Here is a 12940-nt window from a genome sequence, read left to right as displayed (position 1 = left end):
CATACATAATTTCATACATATATACATTAATTGATATATATATATACACATTTCATACATATATAATTTCATACATATATACATTAATACACATTTCGTCAATATAATTCATAAATATAATAAATATAATATATATATATATACCGGCGGTTTAGAATTAATGGAGTGTTGGCGATGAGCGGTGGTGGACAGCGGCGCTGGATCGAGGCACGGGGGCTCCTGGCCGGGCGCGGCGTCGTCGGGGCTACTCCGGTGAGGTGTGGGTGGGCGTCGGGATGCCCTCCGGTGAGGAAGAAGGCGCGGCGTCGGGCCAGGGTGGCCCGGGAAAGCGAAATCGGTGGCGGCGTGGCGTGCGCGCGGCGTCGAGGGCAGCCAGGGGCTCCTCCTTGAGGGGCGCGGCGTCGGGGCTACTCCGGCGAGGTGGGCGGGCGTCGTGGTGCCCTCTTGTGAGGAAGGCGGCGTCGGGGGTGGTCGGGAAGGCAAAATCAGCGGCGACGTGGCGCGCACGCGGCGTCGGGGGCGGCCGGGGGCTCCTCGGTGAGGGGCACGGTGTCGGGGCTACTCCAGCGAGGTGGGTGAGCCTCGGGGTGCCCTCCGGTGAGTAAGGCGGCGTCGGGGGTGGCCGGGGAGGCGAATCGGCGGCGGCGGAGCTCTGGGGACGCGCTGAAGACGAAGACGATCGATGAGGAGGAAGAGAGAAGGGAGGCGGCGGTATATAGGAGAGAGACCTTTAGTCCCGTCTCCATCCACCGCCCGGGACTAAAGCACCTTTAGTCCCCGCTCCTGCCACCAGCCTAGACTAAAGGGGGGACCTTTAGTCCCGGCTGTTGGAAGGAGTCGGGACTAAAGGATTTTTTGGCGGGCCGCCAAATGCAGCCCACCTTTAGTCCCAGCTGGTGGCAGGAGCCGGGACTAAAGGTGGGCTACATTTTTATTTCCCGCCAACTTTTAAGAAGATCAGTTTATTTTATATATGTTTTGTATTTAAATGTTTAAGTCTTATTATTTGTGCAGTAAATTCAATACTAGGCATAATTTTTTTAGAAAAAGTAATAAACTTTATTTTCATTTACTGCACACAAAAAAAATATGTGACCTAAACTATTGTGTTTTTTATTATAAATGTTGAACATAATGCAACTAATACTCACTATTTTCGTTAATGCAAAAATGTAGACTTTAATTGAAATTATTAAATTTATTGGTTTTCGACAGGAAATTAGTTTTCACGTAATTGTAACGTAAATCTTTAGGTTCTTCATTAATCATTGTATAATTAATCAGTGAGTTTGGGCGGAAATTCAATTAAAGTTAAAAAAACTACCAAACCACCTCAGAAAAATCTCAAACTTGGTGGTGGCTACACACAGGGCATTTGTAGTCTTGAGAAAAAGTTTAAGACCAATCCGGCACTGGAAAGTAAATGGACTTCAGAGTCCCAGAGAACCCAGGTGTATAGATAGGGTTCGACGAAAGGTTCTATATACCTCTGTGAAGCACGTCGACTCCGCCTATGTCGAAATGGCTTGAATTTTTTTGGCAGTCATTTACACCCAAAATATGGCCCCACACAAGATCTTAGATTTTTCTGATAATTATTTTTATTATTACATTTTTCTTTGTGCCACGTGAGACGAAATACGGTGAATTACATATTGAAAACAATATAATTTTGCATCAACCTCCACAAATATTTGTCTCCTAGGGCACAATAGACCATTTGGCAAAGTTTGGCACCATTCCGGATCATTTAGGGGGTGGACCCAGTTCAATGTATAATTAATCGGTGAATTCGCGCGAAAATTCAATTAAAGTGAAAAAAGTACCAAACCACCTCAGAAAAATCTCAAACTTGGTGGTGGCTACACATAAGGCATTTGAAGTCTTGAGAAAAAGTTTTAGCCCAATCCGGCACTAGAAAGCACATGGACCTCAGAATCCCAGAGAACCTAGGTGTATAGATAGGGTTCGACAAAAGGTTCTATATACCTCTGTGAAGCACGTCAACTTCGCCTAAGTCAAAATGGCTTAAAATGTTTTAGGCAGTCATTTACACCCAAAATATGGCCCCACACAAGATCTTAGGTTTTTCTGATAATTATTTTTATTATTACATTTTTCTTTGTGCCGCGTGAGACGAAATACAGCGAATTACATATTCAAAACAATATAGTTTTGCATCAACCTCCACAAATATTTGTCTCCTAGGGCACAAGAGACCATTTGGCAAAGCTTGGCACCATTCCGGATCTTTTTGGGGTGGACTCAGTTCAACGTATAATTAATCGGTGAAGTCGCGTGGAAATTCAATTAAAGTGAAAAAATTACCAAACCAATTCAGAAAAATCTCGAACTTGGTGGTGGCTTCACACTGGGCATTTGAAACCCTGATAAAAATTATGAGATCAATCAGGCACTAGAAAGCACATGGACCAGAAAATTCAAAGTATAGTTAACAAAAGAATATAATCAATTAAAGGGTCTTTTCTCTTATTAAATAAATGTTTGGGTGCTTTCTTGTCGAGAAAGTGACTTAGTTCAGATGGCTAGCTAGTGCGCTGCGGTTTGGACCTTGGCTATGAGGTCGTGGGTTCAATGCCTGGCTTCCCCATTTTTTGGGACGGCTGGAGCCTCAAGCCGGGAGTAAAGATTTATTCCCGGTTGGAAGGTCCAGCCAGGACTAAAGAATAACCTTTAGTCCCGGCTCTGGGCTATAACCGGGACTAATTGTTGCCTGCCGTCGCCATACACTTGGGGCAGGAACTTTGTATCCTTGTTTGAGGATACAATCGGGACTAATAGTCCCTTTAGTCCCGAACACAAAAATACCGGGACTAAAGGCAAAAATAGAGACGGGATGAAATGTCTGTTTTCTAGTAGTGTTAGTTATGTTGTTTCTCAATTTTAGGACCCATTATGTGTTTTGCACATGGGACTTTAATTCATAGGTATGGCCCTGCAAAGTACTTCCTCTATTTCAGTTTATAAGACAATTTACGTAGGTCATTAGTCAAACTTTATAATATTTGACCAACAATTTATTACTACTATAATAAAATTTGATACTATTAAGTTTATAACCAAATGAATTATTATTAATAATAAAGAATCAAAAGTTTAATTTAGGAAGTCGGTTCATATCATGCTACGCCTTGTAAGAGCAAGGATATAATACGTATACGTAAGCCAGGCTTATACCAATGCCATGTAACTAATAGCCTTCACCAATAGGCTAGAAGAGAGTTGGCTGTAGAAGAGAGTTAGACATTTATTATTTGCATATATGTGTGCACACCAGCTGCTAGTGGCAGAGTGGCTTTATTTTCTCAATTTTTAGATTAAGGATAAAAACATATTCTATAGTCTCTCCTATCCACACGTGAATGATTATATAGTTGTTCATTACAACTCAGAGGTACTTAGACTAAACACCGCTAGATGGAACACGGCTAGGTCCAAACGATCAAAAGTTGACCCGCAACAAAAGACAACTAAAACTTTGTTCTTTATCATTCTTTTGTGACTCATACCCAACTTCCCAAAGACTTCAATCACCATAATTTCTAAGCACTTGCAGTGCTACTCTCTCTTCCTCTTTAGACAACTGAGACCAAAAACATGATCTAATACATCCCCTAAAGATTACCTGCATGAAAAAATTAGTATATGTTTTCGTTAAACACAACATCATTTCTACTGGCGCCGGCGCTCGGCCCGCACGGTCCCATTCGTCCTTGGCCTGCCCAGCGCCTGTGCCTGCCATCGCGTTACGCCCTTAGAGCATCTTCAACAATATCTAATATTTTCTTAAAAATATGAAGTTTTATAACTTCTAAAAAATATTAGAAAGAATAACGAAGGCTATCTTCAAGAGTTTCTAAGCATCTACTCCTAAAATATAGAAGACAATTTATATCAGAAATCCTATACTATTTCTAAATTATTCTAACCACTTTTATATATTCTTTCTCTCTTGTACATTTGCATCAGGAATCCTTTTCTACTTTTTATTCTTTCCATGTCCTTCCACCCTTAGATTGACCGACAAACACGTGCGGGGAGAGAAGACACGTGTGACCGAAAGCATGTAACTTTACGCGAAACACAGATGACTTTTCTCGAATTTTAAAAGATTAGAAGCATGGATTAGTAGTTGTTAGAGAGAGGTTTTTCTCAGAAAAGATTACGAAGGGATCTAAGGAACTCTGGCAGATGCTCGTCATCCGGTCGTGGGGATTTTGGGTCTGTCAGTGTGGGACCCACGGGATACCCCGCAAGGAAGGAAGAAGACCTAGTCTAACTAGGACTCTTCCCCTATAATCTTAGTAGTAGTGTTACTCCGTAATCCTACTAGGAATTCTCATTGTAAACCGACTAGGACTCTGACCTCCTGACTATATAAGGAGGACAGGGCTCCTTAGATAGCGAGTTCAAGAGAACAATTGTATGACACAACACTTCATAATCAATCCAACGCAAAAGCTAACACCGACTGGACGTAGGGTTATTACTTGATCTGCGATCGAGGGCCTGAACCAGGATAAATCGACTGTCTCTTGCGTTAACCATCGAGTTCTGCATACGCCGAAACCCGAACATACTGCCCCGGGTACCCCCGTGGTAGGCTATCGGTGGTCAAACATCGACAGCTGGCGCGCCAGGTAGGGGATTTCGGTGACTTTGCATCCGAGAGCTTGATGGACCTCGACAACATGATCTTCTCGAAGGGATCAACCTTCATCTTCGGTTCATGGATCTGCAAGGCAGGCGACGATGGCAAGCTCCAAGGCTGTCTCCTTGAAGATTCAGATCATCATCAGGACCATCCTATTTCGACGATAATGATAGATCAGCTTGCCGGAAGATTCGCACAGCTCAATCTAACTCAGTTCTCGCAAATTCACGTGTCCGATTCAAACTCAAGTTCTGCTTCCGAAATGAAGTCTTATCTGAGTTCTTTCGGAAAACCAAGTTCTTTTCTAACAAAGCTCCGGGACATGACGTCAACCTGTCAAGAATACTACTCGGAGTACACCCAGAATGCTTCAAAGAAGTTGGGTCTTTTTCCATTTGGACTTCACTACATGGCAACATCCTATCAGACATGGCACGAAGGATCCACTTATCCCATGCTTAGAATGCCACTGAAGGGAGCCCAAGAAGGTCTCATTTTAACCATAACATCTCAAGATTGCATCATTCACTGGCCAGATATCGTTCCTGAGGATGACGACGCCCAACTAGTCGATGACGCGACAACAACAATTCTACCCTACCAAGAAGGAGATTCCATCTATGACTTTGAGACCTCTACTGAAGTCATCAACAGCTCTGCCAGTACGGAAATCAACGACGGTGACAGAACAACTCACGCTAGAGAAGTACTCATGATTCGCCGTCCTCGATCACCATTGATCCCCTCAGAAGCACCCGACATAAGGTCTTCAGATGAATCCGAGTCCAATATATCACCATTTATCTAGGGATACGATGGTGAGACTGAGAGCCAGAGGCAAGCAAGAGAAAGAAAGAACAAATTGAAACAAGGACGACAACGCTGTGTGAAACAGTGGAAAGACACTTGGATCAAATATGAATCAGACCTAGCCGAGTACAATAGAAGAAAATCAGAACGAGAAATCGAAGAAGGACGAGCAGCGAGTACTCCCTATGATAAGATCCGGGAAGCACTAGAAGAACTCAGGGCGACCTCACATCCCAATGAGAAACAAGAACAACTTCGAGATTTCCTTCGATCAACAATCTTTAAAATGAACGACGGAAAGGCAACATCTCATGAACAGGAAGATCAAAATCAAAGAAAGTCTGCTTTCGAAAGACTAGGACCAAGTGGAAGTCACAATGGAGGAAGCCGAAGAAATCATAGTCAAAATAACCAAGTCAAGCAACCAAGAAAGGACAAAAGCAGAGCACCTACTCGGACAGCCACACAAAACTACTCTTACCAAGAAGACAGTTGGCAAGAAGGGGGCACAGAATCAGAATATACAGAAGCCAGAACACATGATAGATTTCCCTGTTTTGCAAACAGACTCGCTTCAATTCGACTACCTCACAAGTTCAAACCGTCCAACCACTCCAAATACGACGACAAGACCGAACCGAAGCAATGGCTCAGGATTTACTCACAATCGATTGAATTAGCCGGAGGAGACGATGACATCAAAACCTTGTTCTTCCCCATGGCCCTAGAAACCATGCCGCTTCAATGGTTTGACAAATTAAATCCTGGATCAATCAAAAATTGGGAAGACTTACAAAGAGCTTTCTGTGAAAATTTTGTGGGAATTATTACACATCCAATCACCCACGCAGAATTAAAAGGACTCAAGCAGAAAGGAGGTGAAAGTCTCAGAAATTACTATCGACGATTTGGCGAACTATGAGCTCAAGTACATGACATCACACAACGAGAAGTAATCGAAGCTTTCTCTCACGGAATCATGGCTAGGTGGCAATTCCAAGACTTCTGCAAAGAAAACCCAAGAAATAACGAAGAATTCAGAAGAACAGTACAAAAGATGATTACTGTAGAAGAAAAAAACGAAAGAAAGATTCCCGGAAAGGAACAACAGAGACAATTCGGACAGGCAAAATCCTCGAAACAACAGACATCAGGAGAGAAAGCGAGGTCCAGACAACACGGTAGCAATGGCTGACAAATCAAAGAAATTTACCAAGCCTAGAAGATATGACGACATTGAGAACATGTGTTGCCCTTTGCACCCCAACGGGAGGCACACCATCGGAAATTGCTACACCTTCAACGAAAGGTACACTAGAAAAGATAGCAAGGGAAACAATAAAGAAGACAATCAGAAAAGAGAAGGAGACAACCATGAGGACAAGGGATTCCAAAAATCCAGAGGGACAGTAGCAGTAATCTTTGTCGGGATCCCAGACTCCAGAAGCAAACATCAAGAAAAGCAAGCGCTGTGAACAATTATGGCCGCAGAACCCGCTACACCAAGATATCTCAACTGGTCAGGGTACCCAATCAAATTCTCAAGAGAAGACCAGTGGACCAGCGTAGGAAACACAGGCCATTACCCATTGGTTCTAGATCCAACCATTGTCGGCATGACTGTCACAAAAGTACTAGTTGACGGAGGAGCAGGACTCAACATCATCTTTTCAAAAACTCTAAGGAAGATGGGACTACAACTCACCGGGACGATCACACCAACAAGCACATCTTTTTATGGCATAGTACCCGGCAAGGCAGCAATGCCACTTGGACAAATCACTCTACCAGTTAACTTTGGGACTCCCTTGAACTACCGCACAGAGTTCATTAAATTTGAAGTCGCAGATTTCGATTCCTCATATCATGCAATTCTTGGGCGCCCATCACTAGCAAAATTCATGGCGACACCACATTATCCATACCTGTTGCTTAAGATGCCAGGGTCTAACGGAGTTCTTTCTCTTCGGAGTGATTTAAAGCATGCATTTGACTGCGACGTACAGGCGATCCAAATTGCAGCAAAGGCATAGACAAACGATGGAAGAAAAGAAATAGCCACTATCGCCGTAGAAACAAGTCAAGAAGAACTAGAGATACCGGCTAAGAGGCCAAGCATCCTAGCACCACCAAAAGAAGCCAACGTGAAGCAAATCGACCTAGGCACCGGTGATCCCACAAAAACAGCAACCATCAGTGCCCACCTATCGGCAAAATAGGAACTCACGCTCACCAACTTTCTTTGGGACAACAAGGATATCTTCGCTTGGAAGCCGGCCGACATGCTAGGGGTCCCAAGAGAGTTGGCTGAGCATGGAATTGATATCAATGAAGGCTCCAAGCCTGTGAAGCAACAACTATGACGATTCTGTCCTGACAAGAAGGCAACGATTAAAAAGGAAATTAGAAAACTAATGGTAGCTGGATTCATCAGGGAAATTCTACATCCGGATTGGCTAGCAAATCTAGTTCTGGTACAGAAAAAGAACACAGACAAGTGGCACATGTGTGTTGACTACACAGATCTCAACAAACACTGCCCAAAAGATCTGTTCGGGCTACCACGCATTGATCAGATAGTTGATTCAACAGCAGGATCTGCCCTATTATCTTTTCTTGATTGCTATTCCGGGTATCATCAGATCATATTAAAAGAACAGGACCAGAGCAAGACATCTTTCATCACTCCGTTCAGCGCCTACTGCTACAGGACCATGTCATTTGGACTTAAGAATGCTGGAGCCACTTACCAAAGAGCCATCCAAACATGCCTCGGTGATTAGATCGGCGAAAATGTAGAAGCATACGTGGATGACGTGGTTGTAAAAACAAAGAACCCGGATACACTGATTGAAGACTTAAAACAAACCTTCGAGAACCTGAAGAGGTGGAGGTGGAAATTGAACCCAAACAAGTGCGTATTCGGAGTTCCCTCAGGACAACTACTCAGATTCTTGGTCAGTCATCGCAGAATCGAAGCAAGCACCAAGCAAATTCAAGCAATAACAGAGATGGGCCCTCCTCGAAACATCAAAGAGGTACAAAAACTAATAGGCTACATGGCAGCACTCAACCATTTCATATCAAGACTCAGCGAAAAAGGGTTGCCTTTCTTTAAACTACTAAAGAAGACAGACAAGTTCAAGTGGATGGAAGAAGCCAATGGAGCTTTCAAGAAACTTAAGGCATACCTCACCTCCTCACCAGTCCTCACACCTCCAAAGAAAGACGGAGATATGATGCTATACATTGCAGCAACTACTACTGTAATTAGCACGGCTGTAGTAGTGGAAAGAGAAGAAGAAGGGCGCGTGTATAAAGTACAATACCCAGTACACTACATCAGCGAAGTTCTATCAGAATCAAAAATCCGATATCCGCATGTGTAAAAACTACTCTACGCCCTACTAATCACTTCACGCAAGCTTCATCACTATTTTGAAAGCCACAAGATTACCATGGTAACAGATTTCCCACTAGGAGACATCTTACACAACAAAGATGTAACAGGACGCATATCCAAGTGGGTGGTTGAACTCGGTGCTCTCAACATCAATTTCACCACGCGGAAAGCAATTAAATCTCAAGCCCTTGCTGATTTTGTTGCCGAATGGACAGAAATTCAACAACCCGTATCAAGCGCCATTCTTGATCATTGGAAGATATACTTTGATGGATCACTTAAGCTTGGTAGAGCTAGGGCAGGCGTCCTCCTAATTTCTCTAGATGGAAGACAACTAAAGTATGTCCTCCAGATATTATGGCAAGCCACCAACAATGAAGCAGAATATGAAGCTCTCATACATGGGCTAAGAGTGGCTATTACCCTCAAAATCAAGCGACTACTCGTATACGGTGATTCAGCAGTAGTCATCAACCAAGTCAACAAAGATTGGGATTGCACCAAAGAAAACATGGGTGCTTACTATGCTGAAATCCAAAAACTCAAAAAACACTTCCAAGGACTAGAAATTCTATATGTCCTGCGGGATTCCAACATTGCAGCAGATGTTCTTGCCAAGCTTGGATCCAACAAGGCAAAGGTCCCACCCGACGTATTCATAGAGGAGTTATCAGCTTCTTCTATCAAACAACTCGGTGAGACAACCACAGAACTCACAGCCAAAGGCAACCAGATTCTGGTGATCAACACTTCATGAACACAGGTTTTTATTGATTACATCAAAGAGAATAAGTTGTCGGCGGAAAAACAGCAAGCCACACAAGTCGTCCGCAGAAGCAAGAATTACGTCCTAGTAGGAGACAAGCTATATAGAAGAGACGCATCATTAGGAGTACTCCTAAAATGCATCTCATTTGAAGAAGGCAAACAAATGCTAGACGAAATACACTCAAGCTACTGTGTAAATCACGCCGCTTCAAGAACACTAGTCGGCAAAGCATTTCGCACTAGTTTCTACTGGCCAACCGCTTTGAAAGACGCAGAAGAACTCGTCAGAAGATGCAAAAGTTGTCAGATGTTCACAAGACAAGCTCATGTGCCAGCCCACAACCTCATCTGCATTCCACCCGCTTGGCCTTTCTCCTGCTAGGGGCTGGATCAAGTGGGACCTCTCAAGAAAGCAAAGGGCGGTTTCGAGTATATCTTTGTAGCAATCGACAAGTTTACCAAGTGGATCGAATACAAACCACTCGCAAAATACAGCGTAGCCAAAGCGGTCGAGTTCATCCAAGATATTATGCACCGCTTCGGCATGCCCAATCGAATCATCACAGATTTGAGTTCTCTCTTCACAGCTATAGAATTCAAAAGTTGGGCACAGGATTGTGGCTTCAGTATAGATTACGCATCAGTCGCACATCTAGAAGCCAACGGACATGTAGAAAGGGCTAATGGACTCATACTAGCCAGATTAAAACCAAGATTGTATGAAGAACTAGTAGACTATGGGTCAAAATGGATCGAAGAATTACCCAAAGTTGTATGGGGGCTACGGACTCAAATAAGCAGAGCCACCAGATACTCACCTTTCTTCCTGGTATACGGATCAGAAGCCGTACTACCCGCAGACCTGATCTGGACGTCACCAAGGATAGAACAATACGACGAAGGAGAAGCAGAACACACCTGAAGATTAGAACTCGACAGCACAGAAGAAGTCAGAGTAAACGCTACCCTGCAATCAGCGAAATACCTCCAAGGACTAAGGCACCACTACAACAAGAATACACAGTCTCGATCATTACAAGTCGGAGACCTAGCACTAAGAAGAATACAAAAAACCGACGGACGACACAAACTACTCAGTCCATGGGAAGGCCCTTTTATCATCGCAAAAGTCATCGGACCAGGCACATACAAGCTCATAACGGAAGATGGAAAAGAAGTCAACAATACATGGCACATCAGTCAGCTACAAAGATTCTACGTATAAAAACAACTCAAGGGAGAATATGTATACAAGACACAAGAGGTCAACGTTCATGATCAACAAGATACCGCAATGTATCATTGTAACACATCAATATTCATGATCAATAAAGATGATTATCTCTCAACAAATATATGTCTCATGGCTCTATCCGAGTCATTTCTTAAATGCAAAATGGCTGAAAATACGCCTGAGCATCCCGGCCGAGAGCAAAATAGTTGAAAAGACACTTGAGCCCGCCGATGAGGGTAGCTAACAAGCTAACACCCAAAATAAAATGCAAAATGGCTAAAAAGACGCCTGAGCATCCCGGCCGAGAGCAAAATAGTTGAAAAGACACTTGAGCCCGCCGATGAGGGTAGCTAACAAGCTAACACCCAAAATAAAATGCAAAATGGATGAAAATACGCCTGAGCATCCCGGTCGAGAGCAAAATAGTTGAAAAGACACTTGAGCCCGCCGAAGAGGGTAGCTAACAAGCTAACACCCGAAATTATCCATGTTACAATTGTGAAAGGACCGGTCATTTCTCCAGGGAATGTCTATATCCCAAGCAGGCTAATCAAAATTATCAGAAGGCCCCTACTAATCAGCAACAGGGTCAAGCACAGAACAAGAACCACAATCAGAATGCTCAGAAGGGCAAAGATGAAATGGAGACAGGACGGGTGTTCTATATTCAAGCTGGAGAAATTTCAGAAGGAAGCCAGTGATGATGGGTATGTTTCCTATCGCCGATCACCCTGCTGTTATGCTTTTTGATTCTGGTGCATCTCATTCATTCATTAATAGAACCTTTGTCGTAAAGCATGCAATTCCAATTGGGGAAACAAAGGAAAGTTTCCTTATACAGTCACCCGGGGGACGTCTGTGTACTAAGGAAATGGTATACCAGGTACCTATAAACCTGGGTGGGCATATTTTTCCCACTACCATGATTATTCTCAAGGATCAAGATATAGATGTGATCTTGGGAATGAATTGGATGTATCAACATAAGGCTGTTATAGATGCTTTGCATAGGACATAAAGGGTGAGTTTGCCTGATAGTAATTCTTAGCTTCTTATCCAACTTCCAACCTTAAGGAGATCAGTGGAAAGAGTTTGTGCAATTTTTGTCAAGGAGATTAGGGATATCCTGATAGTTTGTGAATTTTCCGATATTTTTCCTGAGGATTTACCCGGTCTACCACCAGATAGAGATGTTCAGTTTAATATAGAGTTAAAGCCTGGAACAGCTCCGATCTCTCAGAGAGCTTATAGGATGCCTCCCAAGGAATTAGCTGAGTTGAAGACTCAGTTGTAAGAGTTGATTGGGAAAGGATTTATTCAACCTAGTTCATCACCTTGGGGATGTCCTATGATTTTTGTGAAAAAGAAAGATGAGACCCTGAGGTTATGTGTTGACTATCATCCGTTGAATGAAGTGACCATTAAGAATAAGTATCCCTTACCTCGAATAGACTTGCTTTTTGATCAACTGGCTGGAGCCAAAGTTTTCTCCAAGATTGATTTAAGGTCAGGCTATCACCAAATCAAGATTAAGCCTGAAGATATTCCCAAAACGACATTTACCACAAGATATGGATTATATGAATACTTGGTAATGTCTTTTGGTTTGACAAATGCCCCAGCTCATTTCATGTATCTGATGAATTCAGTGTTCATGCCTGAGCTAGACAAGTTTGTGATGGTGTTTATTGATGATATCCTAGTTTATTCCAAGAACAAGAAGGAACACGCAGAACATCTTAGAATTGTCCTGACCCGCTTAAGAGAACATCAATTATATGCCAAATTCAGTAAGTGTGACTTCTGGCTTAAGGAAGTACAGTTTCTTGGGCATATCTTATCAGCTTAAGGATGTGCTTGATTGGGAACCGCCAACCACTGTTCATCAGGTTCGGAGTTTTCTGGGAATGGCGGGGTATTACCGTCGTTTTATTCCAGATTTCTCTAGAGTATCCAAGTCCATCACTGGGTTATTGAAGAAACAAGCCAAGTTTGTCTGGTCCTCTAAATGTGAAGAAGCTTTCTAGACTTTGAAGAGACTATTAACCAC

General features: G+C 43.0%; 1 protein-coding gene across 1 annotated transcript; it reads left to right on the top strand.

Annotated features, from left to right (window-relative positions):
* Positions 1–275: 275 nt before the first annotated feature.
* Positions 276–605, top strand: LOC136503395 (uncharacterized). The gene has a single exon (XM_066498487.1). The coding sequence runs from the start codon at positions 276–278 to the stop codon at positions 603–605; it is 330 nt and encodes a 109-aa protein (XP_066354584.1).
* The last annotated feature ends 12335 nt before the right edge of the window (positions 606–12940 follow it).

This window comes from Miscanthus floridulus, chromosome 14 (genome assembly GCF_019320115.1).
Source record: "Miscanthus floridulus cultivar M001 chromosome 14, ASM1932011v1, whole genome shotgun sequence".
In the NCBI taxonomy this organism is placed as follows: domain Eukaryota; kingdom Viridiplantae; phylum Streptophyta; class Magnoliopsida; order Poales; family Poaceae; genus Miscanthus; species Miscanthus floridulus.
This window is presented reverse-complemented; position numbering and strand designations above follow the sequence as displayed.